This window comes from Spea bombifrons, chromosome 8 (genome assembly GCF_027358695.1).
Source record: "Spea bombifrons isolate aSpeBom1 chromosome 8, aSpeBom1.2.pri, whole genome shotgun sequence".
Taxonomy (NCBI): Eukaryota; Metazoa; Chordata; class Amphibia; order Anura; family Pelobatidae; genus Spea; species Spea bombifrons.
The window spans coordinates 40271911-40288496 of record NC_071094.1 but is presented as its reverse complement, the minus strand read 5'-3'; the positions used below and the strand labels follow the sequence as shown (position 1 = coordinate 40288496).

General features: G+C 39.1%; 1 protein-coding gene across 1 annotated transcript in view; it reads left to right on the top strand.

Annotated features, from left to right (window-relative positions):
* The window catches only part of LOC128502597 (connector enhancer of kinase suppressor of ras 2-like), a 162232-nt gene extending 146732 nt beyond the window's left edge, over positions 1–15500 (top strand). The window contains exons 16-23 of the mRNA XM_053472436.1: positions 176–351; positions 2775–2848; positions 4243–4314; positions 12184–12254; positions 12378–12478; positions 12658–13165; positions 14215–14414; positions 14915–15500. Coding sequence (XP_053328411.1) covers positions 176–351; positions 2775–2848; positions 4243–4314; positions 12184–12254; positions 12378–12478; positions 12658–13165; positions 14215–14414; positions 14915–15130 — 1418 coding nt within the window. The 3' untranslated portion in view covers positions 15131–15500. The remainder of the gene's footprint in view (positions 1–175; positions 352–2774; positions 2849–4242; positions 4315–12183; positions 12255–12377; positions 12479–12657; positions 13166–14214; positions 14415–14914) is intronic.
* The last annotated feature ends 1086 nt before the right edge of the window (positions 15501–16586 follow it).

Genomic DNA, 16586 nt, shown 5'->3' with positions numbered 1-16586 from the left:
TACAACACAATAAAAATGATTTAGTATGAAATTCTAGTCCTGTTCCGATGTTATACGAGCCGTATGTTAAGGAAGACCAATCTTGGGAAAAATGTATTTAATCTCAAAATAATTTGTTGTAGACAGTAGAAGCTTAATAACTTAGTTTCCATCATTTTCCCCCCCGATATCTCAGGAAGCTCGCTTACCAGTGGTAGCAGACGGCGGATTTCGTGCAAGGATTTGGGTCACGGTGACTGTGAAGGCTGGTTGTGGAAAAAGAAAGATGCCAAAGGATACTTTACCCAAAAATGGAAGAAGTATTGGTTCATTCTAAAGGATTCTTCTCTGTACTGGTACACCAACCAAAATGTAAGTAACAACCATTTTTTCCTGTAACCCACAATTACCGTATTTCCCCATGTATAAGACGCACCCATGTATAAGACGCACCCATGTATAAGACGCACCTTAATTTTGGGGCCCGAAATTTAAAAAAAAATGTATTATCATAAAATTCATACTCATCTTCATCACTCCCATCCATTAACTGTCCCTAAATTAACCCTAAACGCCCCATTAACCATAACTGCCCCTAAATTAACCCTAAAGACCCCGTCAACCATTTCTGCAGCTAAATTAACTGGTGCACTCATATTTAGGGTCACAATATATACGATTTAACATCACGAAAGCCACAAAGAAATTTAGAATTAAAGGGAGTCGCGTAGGTTTAAATTTTCAGATGAAAGAAGATGTGATTCTAGATCCATGAATATGTTTACCCGCTAAAAGGTATTGAAAAGTCCTTGAGATTTTATTTGACTTTATCCAATGCAGCACCCAAAATCAAATTTCAAGAGAGAGAGAGAGAGAGAGAGAGAGAAAGAAAAAAAAAGCTATATACAATAATCTATCCCAAATTATCAGCGGATTTTGCACACAATTTAGCTTCAGAATGTAGAAGAGAAAAGTGAGCAATTATGTTAAAACATTTGGGTAAGTGTTTGTCTGTTATTAAGAATGCTATCTAGGCTCTGATACGCTCCATTGGCGAAATTACAGCGTTTGCTACCCAGAACCACACGGAAACGCACCATCGCTGTGCGAAAAAAGTCGTTTTTGATGATCACCTACACCCACATGCATATTAACGGAACAAACGTCTCCAGAAAGATCTCTGCTTCTATTCCTGGTGGTTCTTTAAAGAACACAAGACCGCGTTTTAAAATGATTCCGAAATCTGGATTCTAAGGTTCATGTATAAAAGCGTCACAAACGTAGCAGCAATCGTAAGACAATCGGTGTCTATTAACCCCTTAAGGACAATGGGCGGTCCCAAAACCCATTCAAAACAATACATTTTGAGCCCGTACATGTACGGGCTTTGTCATTAAGGGGTTAAACGATTAACATCTAAAACAAACAGCTCTATGTCAGAACTAAAACAAAAAAAGCAATTCACTTAGTTGAGTTCTGTTGGGGATGGCGTTGAAGGAGTCGCAAGCACCATTTTTAGGCTAGATTTCCATTTGTTTTTTTTTTGCTAAAAACGCCTATAAAAACGCCAATAGCGCCACCTGGCGTTTTTTTAGTGAAAAACGGCTGCAGCCAGATGTTAGCTGTTCTTCAATAGGAAATCGCAAAATGCCATATGCACTTGGCGTTTTTCTGTTTGGCGTTTTTTCAGTCCTCTTTGGCGTTTTTCTGCTTTTTTGGGCTCTGTGGCAGTTTTTCCAAATCGCAGCATGTTGACACTCTGGCGTTTTTTGCAAGAAATCTTGGCTTTTTTTCTCCAATAGAAGTCTATGGGAGAGAAAAAACGCCATGAAAAAGCCATGTGGGTTTATTGCCTTGGCGTTTTTTATGGCGTTTTTTCCACAGTTACAATGCAGAGGATGGACCCAGTATCTGTGTGTCCTACGAGAAATAGGCCGAAAACAAACAGTTTCACACAAAACAAAGTCCTGGACTGGTTCATATTGAATTTTACACCATTTGGAACAAACATGCCATTACAAACAAACATACGCGACTGGATCCTGCGTGCCAAAAGCAACAGCAAACAATTTGCACCATCATTTGGGGCCAATCTTCCCAGAGGAGCAGACATTCGGAATAAAGCATGCCTTACAAACCACAGAAAAGAGACAAAATGGTCTACCAAGTAAATGACATCAGGAGAGGGCAGATACTTGCCATTTATCCTAATCCCTTTTAGCTGGGTGAAACTTCTAACTTGTAAAGGCTGGAAAAACTGCCTAAGGTCAAAAAAGCAATTTCCACAGAAAGGCTAAAACGCCAGAAAAAACTCCAGAAAAAACGCCAAAACGCAGGTAAATGCAGTGGCAGTTTTCTTGGCAGTTTTCCTGGCGTTTTTCATCAAGAAAAAAACGCCGGACAAAAACCCAAGTGGAAACCTAGCCTTAGAAGGGTTTTTTCCAATACCTTGGTTTTATCTGCGTTTTGCGATATTATAATAAGAAGTGACACTTTTTGTTTTCATGCATAAAATTCAATCAGACAGCCTCATAGAAAGCGTACAGGTGAAGAGACGGAAAAGAGACTTGGACGTAGAGCTCCTTTTTATAAATAACCCTTTAGTGTCAGGTATAAGCTTATGAACTAGGTCTGCACGGGCGGACAAATTGGTCAAAACCCCAAACCCACCTCCTGGAGAAAAGTGGTCTTTCTCGGCACCCTCGGCCAGCTCTATCGGTCTGTGCTTTATGGCTGTCTGATTGAATTGTTCTTTTTTTTCCATACTAATCCTCATTCATATCTTTCTTCCGCAGGATGAAAAGGCGGAAGGCTTTATTAGTTTACCTGAATTCAGGATAGATCGAGCCATCGAGTGCAGAAAGAAGCAGTGAGTACTTCTTTATTACAGCTGCAGGCACTTCAGATGCTTTCCTTCGTTAGAGAAGGATCGTGTCTTAATTATTATCACATATGTTTTTTTAAAGGTACATCATAGCTGTCCTGAGACTCCCAAAACGTTTGAAACCCTCTAAGATCAAAAATGATATTTTCTGATATTTTTTTTTATCGTTTTCTGCTACCTGGAGTTTTCAGGGGCGAAAGCAGCAACTGTTTGGCCTCCCATTAGATCTAGAACTTCTATGTCCTTATTAGCTTTGAACTCAAAATGTTAGTCTTGCGCCTCTATTATACTGAAAGGGCAAATACAAATGGTTTACGGAGTTAGATCAACTTTTTGCCACTGCAGAAAGCTATTGTCGTCGGCTATGGTAGCCAAGAAGTAGCCTTCAAAGGAGTCTTAGACCAAGGAAACCGGTAAGTCAAACAACGAATAAACACCTTTAATGATAGAAATGGTCTTAAAAAAGGGATAAGCTGTGAAGAAGGGTCTGGTGTCCACATGGGGTCTTGTCTACGAATTTGCTTTTGTCCATACAACTAGCAATCTGATAGACCGGATTGAGAACTTGCTGAGGACCCCATCATGTTATTCGTGTTTAATGCTACCTTTACGACCAGGACTCGATGCCTTTTTAGACATTTGTATTCCGTGTACATCGCGCAGATGTGTAATACTGAAATACGGCTCTGAAAGAGGTACTGGATCTGGGGACTCGCAGCTTTACAACGTGAATACATTTGTTTCACGAAACTACAATTCTAAAATGTTATTACCGTTCTTAAGGCATTTGTAACGGTCTGTACGGAATACATTGATAAAACGATAAAATGGGACTAGCGAGAACTTTAACTTTTGGAAAATACATTGCTATTCGTTCAGATTAAATTGTATTTTGATACTTTACAGATAGGATTCTCTGCAGAATAATATTAGCTTCTTATCTGACTCGGTATTGTCTCGCAGATTGTTCAAGGAATTATGTATAAATAAGAAAATCTGCCAAGAACAATAGCAAGAATACAAATGTATCTGGTGAAACCAAATTATTTTTTACCGATAACCCGATGCCACCCATTAGAGATCTGAGTTGGTCTGGGACATTTTCATTACAGGGACATTTTGCTATCTCCAAATCTTCGACATTCTCTTTAAAGTAATAGAATGTAGAATTTGGGGTCTCCTCATCAGGGCTTTAAATACAGGAGTTCAGTCCAGTGAGAAGACCTTGGAGAAGACTTGGTCAACCTGAGAAAATGAGTAGTTCCCCCCCAACTGGTCCTCTGTCTTCTCCTGAGCATGTTAATCTACACATTCTTCTCATAAGCTATACCAAACTTTAATAAAATAAAGATAATAATACATTTTTTTATGTTTTTTAGTGCCTTCAAAGCTTGTCATCCAAAAATTAAGAGCTTCTTCTTTGCCACTGACTGTCTTGAAGAAATGAATAGGTAAGACGACCTTTAAGATGATTTTTTCACCACAGGGACAAGTAACAAAAGAAGGGCCGGGTTGAGGTTAACGAGGGCTGGATATGACAGGCCACATGTTATGTTTTTATGCTCCAACCAGGCATTTCCAGCCCACGACTGGAGCAGTAAGGGGCATTGTCCACCAGAACCTAACGACCATGCCTTAAATACAAAACTAAAGACAACTCGGGATAGATATAGATGGGCTTTGACGGTCAAGAACCCGGTGTGGGCAACAATTAGCTGTTTTCAATATCCTTGTGGCATAAAAAATGAGTTTTATTCACATGGATGACCATCTAGAGCCATAACGTGTTTGCATTCATCCGCACCCCTTTACTAAAAGCAAATACAGTCAAAATTTAGTTTTTAGTTGAAGTCGATACCTTTTATTGGGCCAATATGCCAAAAGATATCAAGTTACATAAACTTTTAGGTTAATCTCATCATCTCTATTTTGAGAGAGATTAAAATCATTCCATCTCAAGAAATGATATCTATGTCCAAAAAATGTATGTAACTTTTTGCATCCCTAGTGGTTACTAGGAGGATGGAGGAATGTCTGCCATGACACTTGGCACTGGATGGTCTGTGCGAGTTCCTCATAACCCTACTAATAAAAGATGCTCCTTACAAGCCTAGTCGTAGATCATTTAGAGATGACATTTCTGAAAGAACAATACTTCACATCACACATGCATACGTGACCGGTCTTACATGACTGATTCAATTTAATTGTAGCCATTTATTTGCAATAAAGAAAACCGCCATGCCACGTACATGCTCAGGCATCACGTCACAGATACCGTTCACGCTGCCCGAGTATCATGGTGGATGCATCTATCATTCACCCGGACTCATTGTGTTTAACCTCTAATGAACTAACATGGCGGTTCCCCCTCAACACTCAATGCATATATTTTAAAGTCACATGTAACCGTAACTATGTAACTACGCTTTCCTCTGCTTTATATTTCTTTTTAATCTGTATATATATATATATATGTAAAAGTTCAACATACTAAATAGCCAAGATAAACCTTTATATAAAAATTAGCTTCTTTTTTTTTTTTTACTCTGTGGTGGGTCCTTTGACACTGGACAAAGGTTATGATTTCAGAGAGAAGATGAACAATTGCATATAGAAAGAAGCAGATGTTTATCCTTGTTGTCATTTCATTTAAAGAGAGCACACAGAACCATAGTGTGCCGTCCTCACACGCTCGCCCTCGTCTTTCCCCTGCCGGGGAGCCCGACGGGATGTGAGGGACAGGCTGTGTGCTGCAACATTAATGCCCCCATGCTGCTTTATCAGAGCGACCATGTTTGACTCTGATAAATTAATAATGTCACTGATGTACATATCTCTCTTTTATCTTCGTAACACTTCGGCTCGCTATGTAAAAAATATAAGTACTGTTTGGCTATTTCATTGACTTAAAAAGTATGGTAGGAAGAAGGAAAGGAGAGAAGAGGAAAGGAGAAAAATCTTGGCTATATATAAAAGAACATTTGAAGTAGAAAAATATGTGTAAAATGTGATACTTTCTTTTTTTAAATCACATTTTTGTATTCATTTCACATAAATTGCATTAAACTTGGTTATACATCGTCTAGGATACAACCAGTGACCCAAAAAAAAAATCTGTTTTATGTTTGCAATTACAGCAAATGGACAGTTATTAATGTTTCAAAGTGCATCTCACATTTAAATTATACTTTTGGCACGGCGCTTCAGAGAACGTTATATTTCCATAGGCTATTTGGGATGAATTATGATTAGATTCGCATTTCTTTGAAGCATTCCAATTGTACTTTCAAACCTTGGCGTCGTAAAACACGAGAGGATCTCGAGACATTGATGTCTTAAAAAAAAAATGATGAGGTATAAAACCCGATGCTCCGACGTACCATTTAAAGAAAGATATCGGGTTTAATTAAGAGGTGCGGATCCCGGTGATAAAATGACATTCTGGTGGTGACACTGGGTTCAATTTATATTATAATATACTGTGAGGCGAACTTGTACTCGCATTTTTTATAGACAGAAAAGTAACTGATTCTTGTTACAAAGTCAATATTACACATAGAATTAAACTTTTTAATCTCATGCTTCGTAAGCCTTTTAGGACTCGACGTTTTGTGGCTTTACTGGATGAATGATGCCCAGCAGGCAGAACCTGGATAATCCATAAGGTATTAGAGGCTCTTAGTGCTCAGGGGCCCCTGTGTAGAAGGGGTAGCCATTAATACAGTGAGGGTATTAAACATGCATAGGATAGACATATGGCTCCTGAATCTAAGGTAAAACTAGGGACTGATTAAAGTTTACTCTTTACAGCTTTATATAGTTATCCAGATACAGTATGTGGCTTGACTTATGATAAAATAATTTTTGCTGATACACACACACAATAGGAGATGACCGGTATTATCTGCCCTCACCTGTCTGCGATAATATTTTGTTTAACCTGTAAGCCCAGGCTGGGTAATGAAATGCGGCGGATTCATAAATCACAGCGGGGAGTAATTATTTCTTGATTCCTGGCAGCCTTGACTTTCTCCAGCCTTGTTGTCGTTAAGGTTAGGTATAAATTAAAATGGGTGATGATTAATGAGAAGTTTAAGGGACAAAATTTGTGCCCTTTGGATAACGTTCGCTCCAAATTAATTAAAGCATAAGGTCCTTGGAAGAGGCATCTGTAATGATAATTGGACCCTAGGCAGGGCTCCTCATTGACCATATACCATATACCAGTACATAGACCACAAAGAAGCACTCTATGTTACCAGCTACATAAACCTTCACCTCCATTGCAGCCATGGCGTGCCCCTGGGGGCTGAAGTAGGGGCCCAAGGGACCGCTTCTGTGGACCCTTATGGTAAGCCTCTGTCTACAACCCCATGTTGGCGCCATGTTCCTTGGAAGTTTTCTTCTGTTCTGTAAGGGACACACGTTCCTAAACGTCTGCAAGGACTGAGCAGTGAGATTGATGGATGTCTCTAACACTGAACGCACTTGAAGAATTGTTGCTGGCAGCAGCCCTCTTAATGACGTGGTCCCCCAAAAAGACAATGGGTCATTGTGACACCTGCAACCTTTTTTTAAGCTGGTTATTTGATAAATGTGGCAGGACACAATCATACACACTACATACTGGCTTAAAATACTGGTTTGAATACTTTAGTTGAAGTTCATATCTTTTATTGGGCAACATAGAAGATGTAGAGGCTACATAAGCTTCTGGGACTTCTTAGCGCTAATTATTTAAACGGACAGTGATTAATTTATCTAAATCTATATAAACAAAGCATTTTGAACACAAGCTGTCTTTTAAGGGTCCCTGACAGTTCTCTTTAAGGGCTACTGGTACATTAGACAGTCTGATCCCCACGTCTTGGCTATCGGCCCTTTTACAGTCCCCTTCCTTTCGTACTATATTCCATACGTAAATGATCAAATCACATTTTTAGTTCCTGTTCCTTTAAATAATGCTGTAGAATTTTCTGTTTAAACCAGTTTGGATTATAGTCTCCAGATTTTGCTTTCAAAGATTCCTCCTTAAGCAATTTGGGTTTTTTTTCTTTCCCCATTTAAGCGTGTAGCTATCCTAGATATCGAGCACATTAGCGCTCAGCTTCCCTAAGGAAACAGATGTACAAAATATTCCATGGCGGGCATATCAAGGAATCGGATATTCTACGTGGGTCATTACTGTCATCTCACTTGATGCGCTCACTCTGGCAGGCGGTGCTTTAAATGACATCGCACAGACTTCACGATTCGGTTACATGTCATCCGCTGTCACGTTGCATTGCCTATGTGATATCCTCGCTAATAGGGGAGCCGCTCGGGAACCATCCCCAGAGATTAAAACAGAACCACAATTACAGAACAGTTCACAACCTCACGCACTCCCCACATGTCACCGTTACGTTCAATATTTATTGGAATGGGTGCAAGAAAATAAATATGATACATTTATAGGGCATTCATCCAGCTTTTTGGGTGGCTTTCCTTTACGTAGCATTGCATACAGATGATCGCAAACTATCCTGATGCAATAATCTGTATAAAAGTAAACTTTTGTTAAAAAAAAGATAAATTGAACTCCCAGGACACAAAGGCCTCATTTGTTTAACCGGTATTTTCCCAAAGTTTGTTAAGTCATATATTATTATTTATTGTTTATATAGCGCAATCAAATTCCGTAGCAACATGAATAATTATATTAAATAGCGAGGTTTCCGTTGTGCAGGGTTAGCCAGAATTCAGTTATCATGATAATGAAACATAAACCAGTATTTAAAGGGTTAAACGTTAAAACCCATTTCACTCTTAATTGCTGAGCTCTTTCAAATAGTTACATTTGTAGCAAAGTAGTTCAATTGAATAACTGGTACTTGTCTGGCATAAATCCTGGAGACCTATTGAGACTTTATTAGTGAATCACACAAAAAAAATACAGTACCCTTTCAGTGCTGGTACATTTTAAATGAATTTAAGATGGTGCTGATGTTTTTTAATTGATATATTAAAAATATAGGGGGGAGAGAGGGGGAGATGGGACAGAAACATTGAAATATATAAAGCGATTTAACAAAATACAGGAGGGAAGTTTTTTGTCAAAGGAGGAGAAATGTCAGAACAAGAGCTTATTTACTTACAAATGGAACCGTCTCCCAGCAGAAGTGGTAGATGTTAAGATAATTTAAACATGCAGGAGGAGGCATATATAGCTCCTGAATCAAGAAGAAAAGGGACTGATTAAGGCATGAGTCTTCACATCAGGAATAATGGGCGGATTAGATTGGCAGAATGGGTCTTATCTGCCATGCAGTTCAGTAATCAGTAAGGTGGCTGTTCCTCGGAATTCCACACATTCATTTCTTAGTATTTAAATAAAATGTTAAAGGATGAGATACGATTACCTTTCTTGCACTGAAATGAGATGCTGAGCCGGTAGACGGGCTGTATGAGACAGCAGAGAACGGGCCGGCTAAAAATAGGCCTCTCCGGCTATTTATCAATACGGGAAAGATAATGAAAGGCGTGAAGCCAAATCCCTCGGCAAACTATAGTACAGAGCCTGGGCACATAACGAAACAGATTACCGAGTCCGCAATGCCTGCTTCATCCAAAAGCCCCAGTTTCACATTAAATCATTGTGTTTCTATCCTCTGTGTAAACATATCAAAAGTACACAAAATATGAAGAAAAATAAAAAATGTAAGCGTAAAATCTCTTTATTTTAGTTTACTATGGCAGAGATTTTTTAGACGGTCATCACTTGATAAGGACTGATGCATCTAGACCTCCAGTGTCTGTCCTTGGGGCGGGATGATGTATATTTACTGGGGGGGCATTTAATGGTCTAGGCTTCCTCCCAGTGTAGGACTTGGATGTCCCAAGTAGTGCGGTAGGTCTATCAATGCCTTCTGATGGCCGCAGACTGGGGAGATGTTGCATCGGATCCTGTTTCTCGCAGCTGGTTTGTTCAGCTTAGTACATTCGGAATGATCAAATGCTCTCAAAACAACTAAAACTATATTACCAAAAATACGCAACAACTCGATAACTTTATAAATGTATTTTTTTTATTGGTTTGCTGCTAAAACCAAATGGATGACAAACCGATATGAATGATAACTAGCGATGTCTAATAAGGGTTATATCTGCTATGAAGCTCTTGGCTGACCTAGTATGATCGGAAAGTCACGTTGGTTTCTTGAGATGTATCGAACTAGCATTTCCCAAATAACATGATACGAAAAAGCGGAGCTCCACAAACCTTTGATTCTGAACATGGATCTTTGATGAGACTGACTTGAGGTTATTTCGTTACAATATTTCTATTCGTTCTCATAAGATCATTCTATCATTTTAACTGCAGGTTTCAGTTGTTGTTTCAGATATACTTTTTTTTCTCACACCAGCCAAAGCATAAATGTTCATTCAGATTTAGATATGTATAATATACAATACAGTGAACTTCCAGCAGTTCACATACAAACTCGTCTCTCCATTGGCAGTACGTTAGAACGGTTTGGATGGAAACTGGTGATCGGCTGACATCTACTGGAGTACTCTGACACTCGTGCTTCTGTTCCATAGATCACTTTGTCTTTGTTTTGGTAATAGCGATCATCATGCCATACTTTTTAGACAGCAGATCAGCACATCTAGTCGCCCATTTCTTCTGCTGTAAAGACTCAAACCTTGTACAATATACCTTATAAATATTTTTTAGCTGTTTCTACACAAATTATTCTGACTTTTAGGGCTACAGAGCTCTGGGATACACTTATACCCAGCAAACATTCTGAGCTCAAGAGAGGAAAGAAGAGCAAAGGGATTTGGGTTACTAAAGAGGGTCTTCCCCTACTAAACCCAGTCATGATTTTGCCATAAACCTTGCAATTAAACAAATAATCAAACACCAAACTGGTTTATTTGAGGTTAAACCTTTGTCTTCTACATAGAAGCTGCGTAAAATGTACTTATCGTTTCATATAGACGTTTCCTTAAGTATAGGCTGACCATAAATTTATAGAAGTCTAATCTGATTATTTGACTTCTAAAGGGAATGAAAACCCCTCTTATGCATGGTTCATGCTTAAAAGTTATAAAAACCTTATATTACATATACCCTTTAATTAAGCCTTCTGCAAAATCTGAGATATTTTTGCCATAGACAGTGCTATTGGTGGTAAAAGGACGCTCCTTTGAGAGTATTCAAAATATTTCTATTTGGTTTAGAATATTGATTAGTTCCATTGGGGAACAACAACCCTTACAACGTAGTTCACAGAGAGAACGAGAGAAAAGAGTTACTTGGGGAATTGATTAGACCATTAGCCTTGGTGCAAAGGAATAATCAATAGACTGGAAGACAATGGAGCCGATTACTTGGACAATCCTGAGTTGCTTGAGGATCAGTGCCTGGAATATGGATTCCAACTGGAATTAATCCACATGCAGTGCAAAAATAAGAGGAGTAGGAAATATCTATAAGCTATCTTGAACATGCTTAGATGCTATTAAAAAGCAGCCTAGAGAAGAGATTGATTGGAGAATCATTAGGTGTTTAATTAATCTATTTAAGGAGTTCATGTGTGTTTTTATTAGAAATTGATCAAACCAGTCTGATATCATTTATCCATATTCTACAAAAAAAAAGAGATTTGTGGATGACGTCAACTTGCGTTGGATCATCATTGCGTGGGTCATCCAGTCCCCACTTTTTATGGAGAAAGGTCTGTGTGATGCCACCAATTTTGTTCACCCAGTGACGTCCAAATCAGGTTAAATTACCTGGGTCTTTAAGCTGGAACTCCTGCAAACTCTTTCCTAAAGAGGAGATTTGTCATCCGACAGGTGTGATTCTGCTAAAAATCAATAATAATTACGTAGAAGCAAAGAAAGGAAATACATAGTGGTCAGTAGTCCCAATTTGGCCAGGACAGTCTTGATAGAAACAGAGGGTGGGCAGACAGCATTCGAGCCAAATGACCTAGAATCACGTTAAAACATGGTCAGTGGACACTATTAAGTCTTGTCCAACATAATAAGGTGTCCAGTGTAAATTTTGACGTTCACGATGACTTCAGACACAATGACTTCAGACACGTCTAAATACAAATTTCAAGTAAAAAAAAAAAACTTCTGATGTCATAAAACAAGGTTATAACCAACTATTTTCTTTACAGAAGTGTGATGGGAACAATATTTAAATGTACAGGAACCCTTTCTCTCTCTCTCTCTCTATATATATATATATATATATATATTACCACCCAATTAACTAGCAAGACTTATGGATTAAATGTCTGGTTTCTGTTTGACAGATGGATGAACCGTCTAGGCCTTGCAGCTATTGGGTACACACCAGATGAAAAGGACGTCAGACCCAACGAAGGTACCAAAGTTACCATTTCTGAATAATTTCTGATAGACCTATAAGACCAATGTTATAGTCCAAGAGTTGTATGTTTCGGGTTTTGTAGAATACAGCAATAATGTTTTTTCCCCCCATTACTAGATTACTGGAGTGAAAGTGATCAAGATGATATTGATGGATCTATGACCTTGAAACAGGAAGCTCCGTCCACAGTGAGTGACAACTATCACCGCACATCTTCTGTGAGTTAAACGCCATACCCCATACGTTGTTTACATTCAACATACACCTTACATGTCTTTGGGGTTTCAATATTTCCCCAACTTTTGTCTGTACTACTTTACATCACAAAGGGATATGTTTAGTAAAAGAATAATGTGGAAGCAAAATTGCAACTAATGGGACCGTATGCTTTGTCTAGGTTAATTCTTCAAGTCCGTTTCCTGAACAGAAGCATGGTCGCCATTTTTCCAGTGAATCCACCTACTCCCACTCCTCTGCGGAAGACTCGAGGCAGGACGCCACTGGAAGTACACACTCTTCGGGATGTAGGCCCACTTATCGGGAAAGGCGTTCTTGGCAAGACCTTATAGAAACCCCTTTAACCAGCTCAGGACTTCACTTCCTGCAGACTGTTCCTCCTGACCCAGAATATGTAGCTGGACGTCCTGGAATGTCCCCAGAAAGAAGGAGACAAGCCACTCTACCTGTCCAAAGACGCCATAACCACGAAAAAGACGGACCCTTCCCTCTAGCAGAATGTCCACGGGGTCACACTTCTCATGCCAGGACACAGAAGCAACGTAGCCAAAGCTTGCCAAGGAACAGGGATGTTAAAGGAAAATGTCGGGGTAAGACAGTCGGTCTGGTGGAGGAGAAATCTGAAGATGAACTCCTTAAAAGGAAGCATAGCACTTCCAGTAAAGAAGGTAACGTCATTCAGTCCTCTCTAGTATACCAGTGACACATGTGGATCCGTTTGCTTGTAGCTAGATGAGGCCTTATTAAAAAGGAAGAGATGTGATCACAATACTTGTTCCCTTTTGATAGTTGGAACCTCATGCATCCATATAGAGCTGGAATCCCATTCATCCATATACATCTTCAACCCCTTTTCATCCATCCGTATAGAGCTGGAATCCCATTCATCCATATGGATCTTCAACCACATGCATCCATCCATATGGAGCTGGAACCCATTCCATCCGTATGGAGCTGGAATCCCATGCTGGAATATAAATTATTACAGCAAATACCTGTGAGAATTATTATATTAATGATCTCGATGCTGTGAATACATCTCGCTGTCTAGAGAAAGGGAATCAATCAGAAATGATAGGTTATCTATATTTATATATATATCAATATTAGCCTCTCCATAGGATTATTAGTATTGATAATAAGCTGGTTTCATCAGCCTTTTGGTGGAATACGGACCAGGGATCGTGCGTTCACGTATCTACCCCACTTTCTGTTTCCTGATATCTGCATAAGTTATAATACAAGTGAAGGTGTTATATACAAGCGGCCAACCTTGTGTAAGTCAGATCAATGACGAGAAATAATGTTCTAATTCCTAATTAAAAAAACAGTAGGCAAAATTCAAAGGACAACTTTTAGCCCAAGTGACAATCCGAACAAACTAACCCAGTAATAGAGATGCACAAAAATCTGTAGGTACCATCCATCCCTGCGAAACACTGATAGGAGTGCACAGAAATGTGCACAGTCAATGAAAGGATCCAATCGTGGTGTAAATGCTGCCTGATTCATTGCTGCTCTAGACAAACATAACCTTCAATAGGGGTCCATAAGCTTCTTATAAGGCTGGTCAAAAGGGCAATTCCACCCCTGCCTCACAAAAAAGCAAGGGTTTCCTCCCCTGCCCAAAGTGGACCTTGTTGTCCACAGAAATGTTGGAGTTTTTAGCCAATGTGTGTTTTGAATTTAAATAAAACATTGTTGAATTCTCCTTCAGAAAACAAGAAAGAAAGCAGGTGCAGTACAGACGGTCTTCAGGAGCTGTATCGAACATTAGAACAAGCCAGCCTATCAGCGTTCGGCGAACAGCGGCCTTCAACCAAGCAGGAATTTAGGAGATCCTTCATAAAGAGGTGTAATGACCCCGTTTTAAATGAAAAACTCCATCGCATTAGAGTCTTGAAAAGCACTTTAAAAGTAAGTACAGAAAATAGAAATACAGATATGGGTTATGATTGTCTTAACGTATATAGCCTACCAAGAGAATTAATGGACTCAAAACCGGTCTAAACATTGTTATTTACGGTGGTTAAAAATGACTAGTAATGTCTGGCCATGTCATGTATGACCTCTAGGCACAATGGAGCCCACAGAACATAAGATGGAAGGGATCCATAGCAGCTATTATTAATTGGCTTATGTAGCGCCATCATATTCAGCAGCGCTGTACAATAGGCAGAGAGGACATACTGTCATTATATACAATTTGGACAGAAACAAATGATAGGGAGGGCCTTGCTCAAAGAAGCACTGCTCAGCGTGTTCCTGCTTTATTGTTATATTTAATTATAGGGTTTATTGTTTCGAGCGGCAGTTGACACTATTTGTTTGGATTTACATCTTTCTAGCAGAGTTATCAAAATGTATTTTGGTTCCAAGCACGTCTTCATCTTCACGCTCACTTCTTGTTATTCCAGGCAAAAGAAGGGGATCTTGCAATCGTCGACAGCCTCCTCGATGACCCGAATCTGACGTCAAAGAAGTACAAAGAATGGAAGCAAAAGAACCATGAGTTTTTCGTGGACATTTGTGAGTACAGCGGAACCCTGAAACCTCAGAACGGTGCCTCCGAACTCGTTGTACCGGCACCCATGCTGACACACACACATTCATTTATCGAAACACACGTCTGACGAGCAGTGGCACCGCGAACAATCCAATTGCCAGGTGCCACGGGGAAAAAAAAAAACAATCCAAAAAAAAAACCACTGTAATATTTGTATATAATGTAATCATATGGATTGTAAAAAAAAACATTGGATAAGAGAATAGTGCCACAGGATGCCTATGACATTGCATGAACAAGTCAGTGTTATTTCCTAATTTCTTTTTCTTTTGATGTACGTACCAAGATCTGCATTCCACAGAAAAATCCACGTTCAATTATTATAGAGGCCCAAGTACTGTACTGCAGTAACACGACAAGGACAAAATTCCTAAAACCCCCCCACATTTTATATATTTAGAAGTGTATCTATGTATATAAAATGGCAGTCGACCATTTCTATGATATTTCTTACTTTTCCTTATTCCATGCTTAAATAGAATTCAGGAACCGGCGTGGGTCATCGCTATCATGACATGAATGGTTTTGTAGAATTATCATCCCCAGTGCGGAGAATGGTCTTAGACGTAAAGAAACGGCTCAGCCCCTTAGTGCCTTAAGATGTAAATTGTGCGTCCTGCAGAAAGCGGCTTCCTTGTGCAATGGGTTGGCATGACGCGTACCAACTGGGCAAGAATGAACTGATGGTAACCTGTGAATGAATTATCTACATCTTAAAGGGGAAGTATTCCAAGTCATATCAATTAGAGTATTCACAAAAGGTTTATTGATTAATGTTTTATAAATGCAGCAAAAAACATCTTTTAAACCATGATCTTTTGTGATAAATATTTTATTGAACAAACATAAATTTGATTACATTTTTTTTTTAAATTATTAAAAGGACAGTCTAGTTATTTTAATTGTATTTTTTATGCAGGTTGGCGTCCCGACTGCCTCCACCGAAGTAGTATGTAAGCTTCTTGCACATGCTCAGTAGCAATTCCACTGAAGTCAGTGAATCATGAGCCAATCACATTACATCTCAAAGCCTCAGTATTCAGCACTGTGATTGGCTGATGCTGCTTCCATTGATTTCAACAGGAGCTCAGCTCCCTTTGAATAGAATAGGAGTTCTACCGATCACATGCAAGAAGCATATTTGGGTATGCTCCCTGCTTTCAGTAGCGGCAGCTGGGGGTGGAGTTAAATGAGACAGAAGGACCGGTTTGAGGCAATTAACCTTAAAATAGGGACAGTAAAATGCCTATATTATTATTATCTCAAATACAATACCAGTTGGTAAAAACTTGGTAAACTTACATTTATATATTAAGATATATATTATCGGCTGCCCTCCAATCAGAATAGAGGAATATGATATTGGGTTCCGGAAACCCTTCAACATGAAAATATTACGTTTTAAAAGATACTTCTCCTTTAAGATGGCTTTAGGACAATCCCAAAGAGAACTTGGGATCAAGAGGACTTGTACGTGCAAGATAATAGTATTTACTGCAGGATTACCAATCCTTCCACTGTGA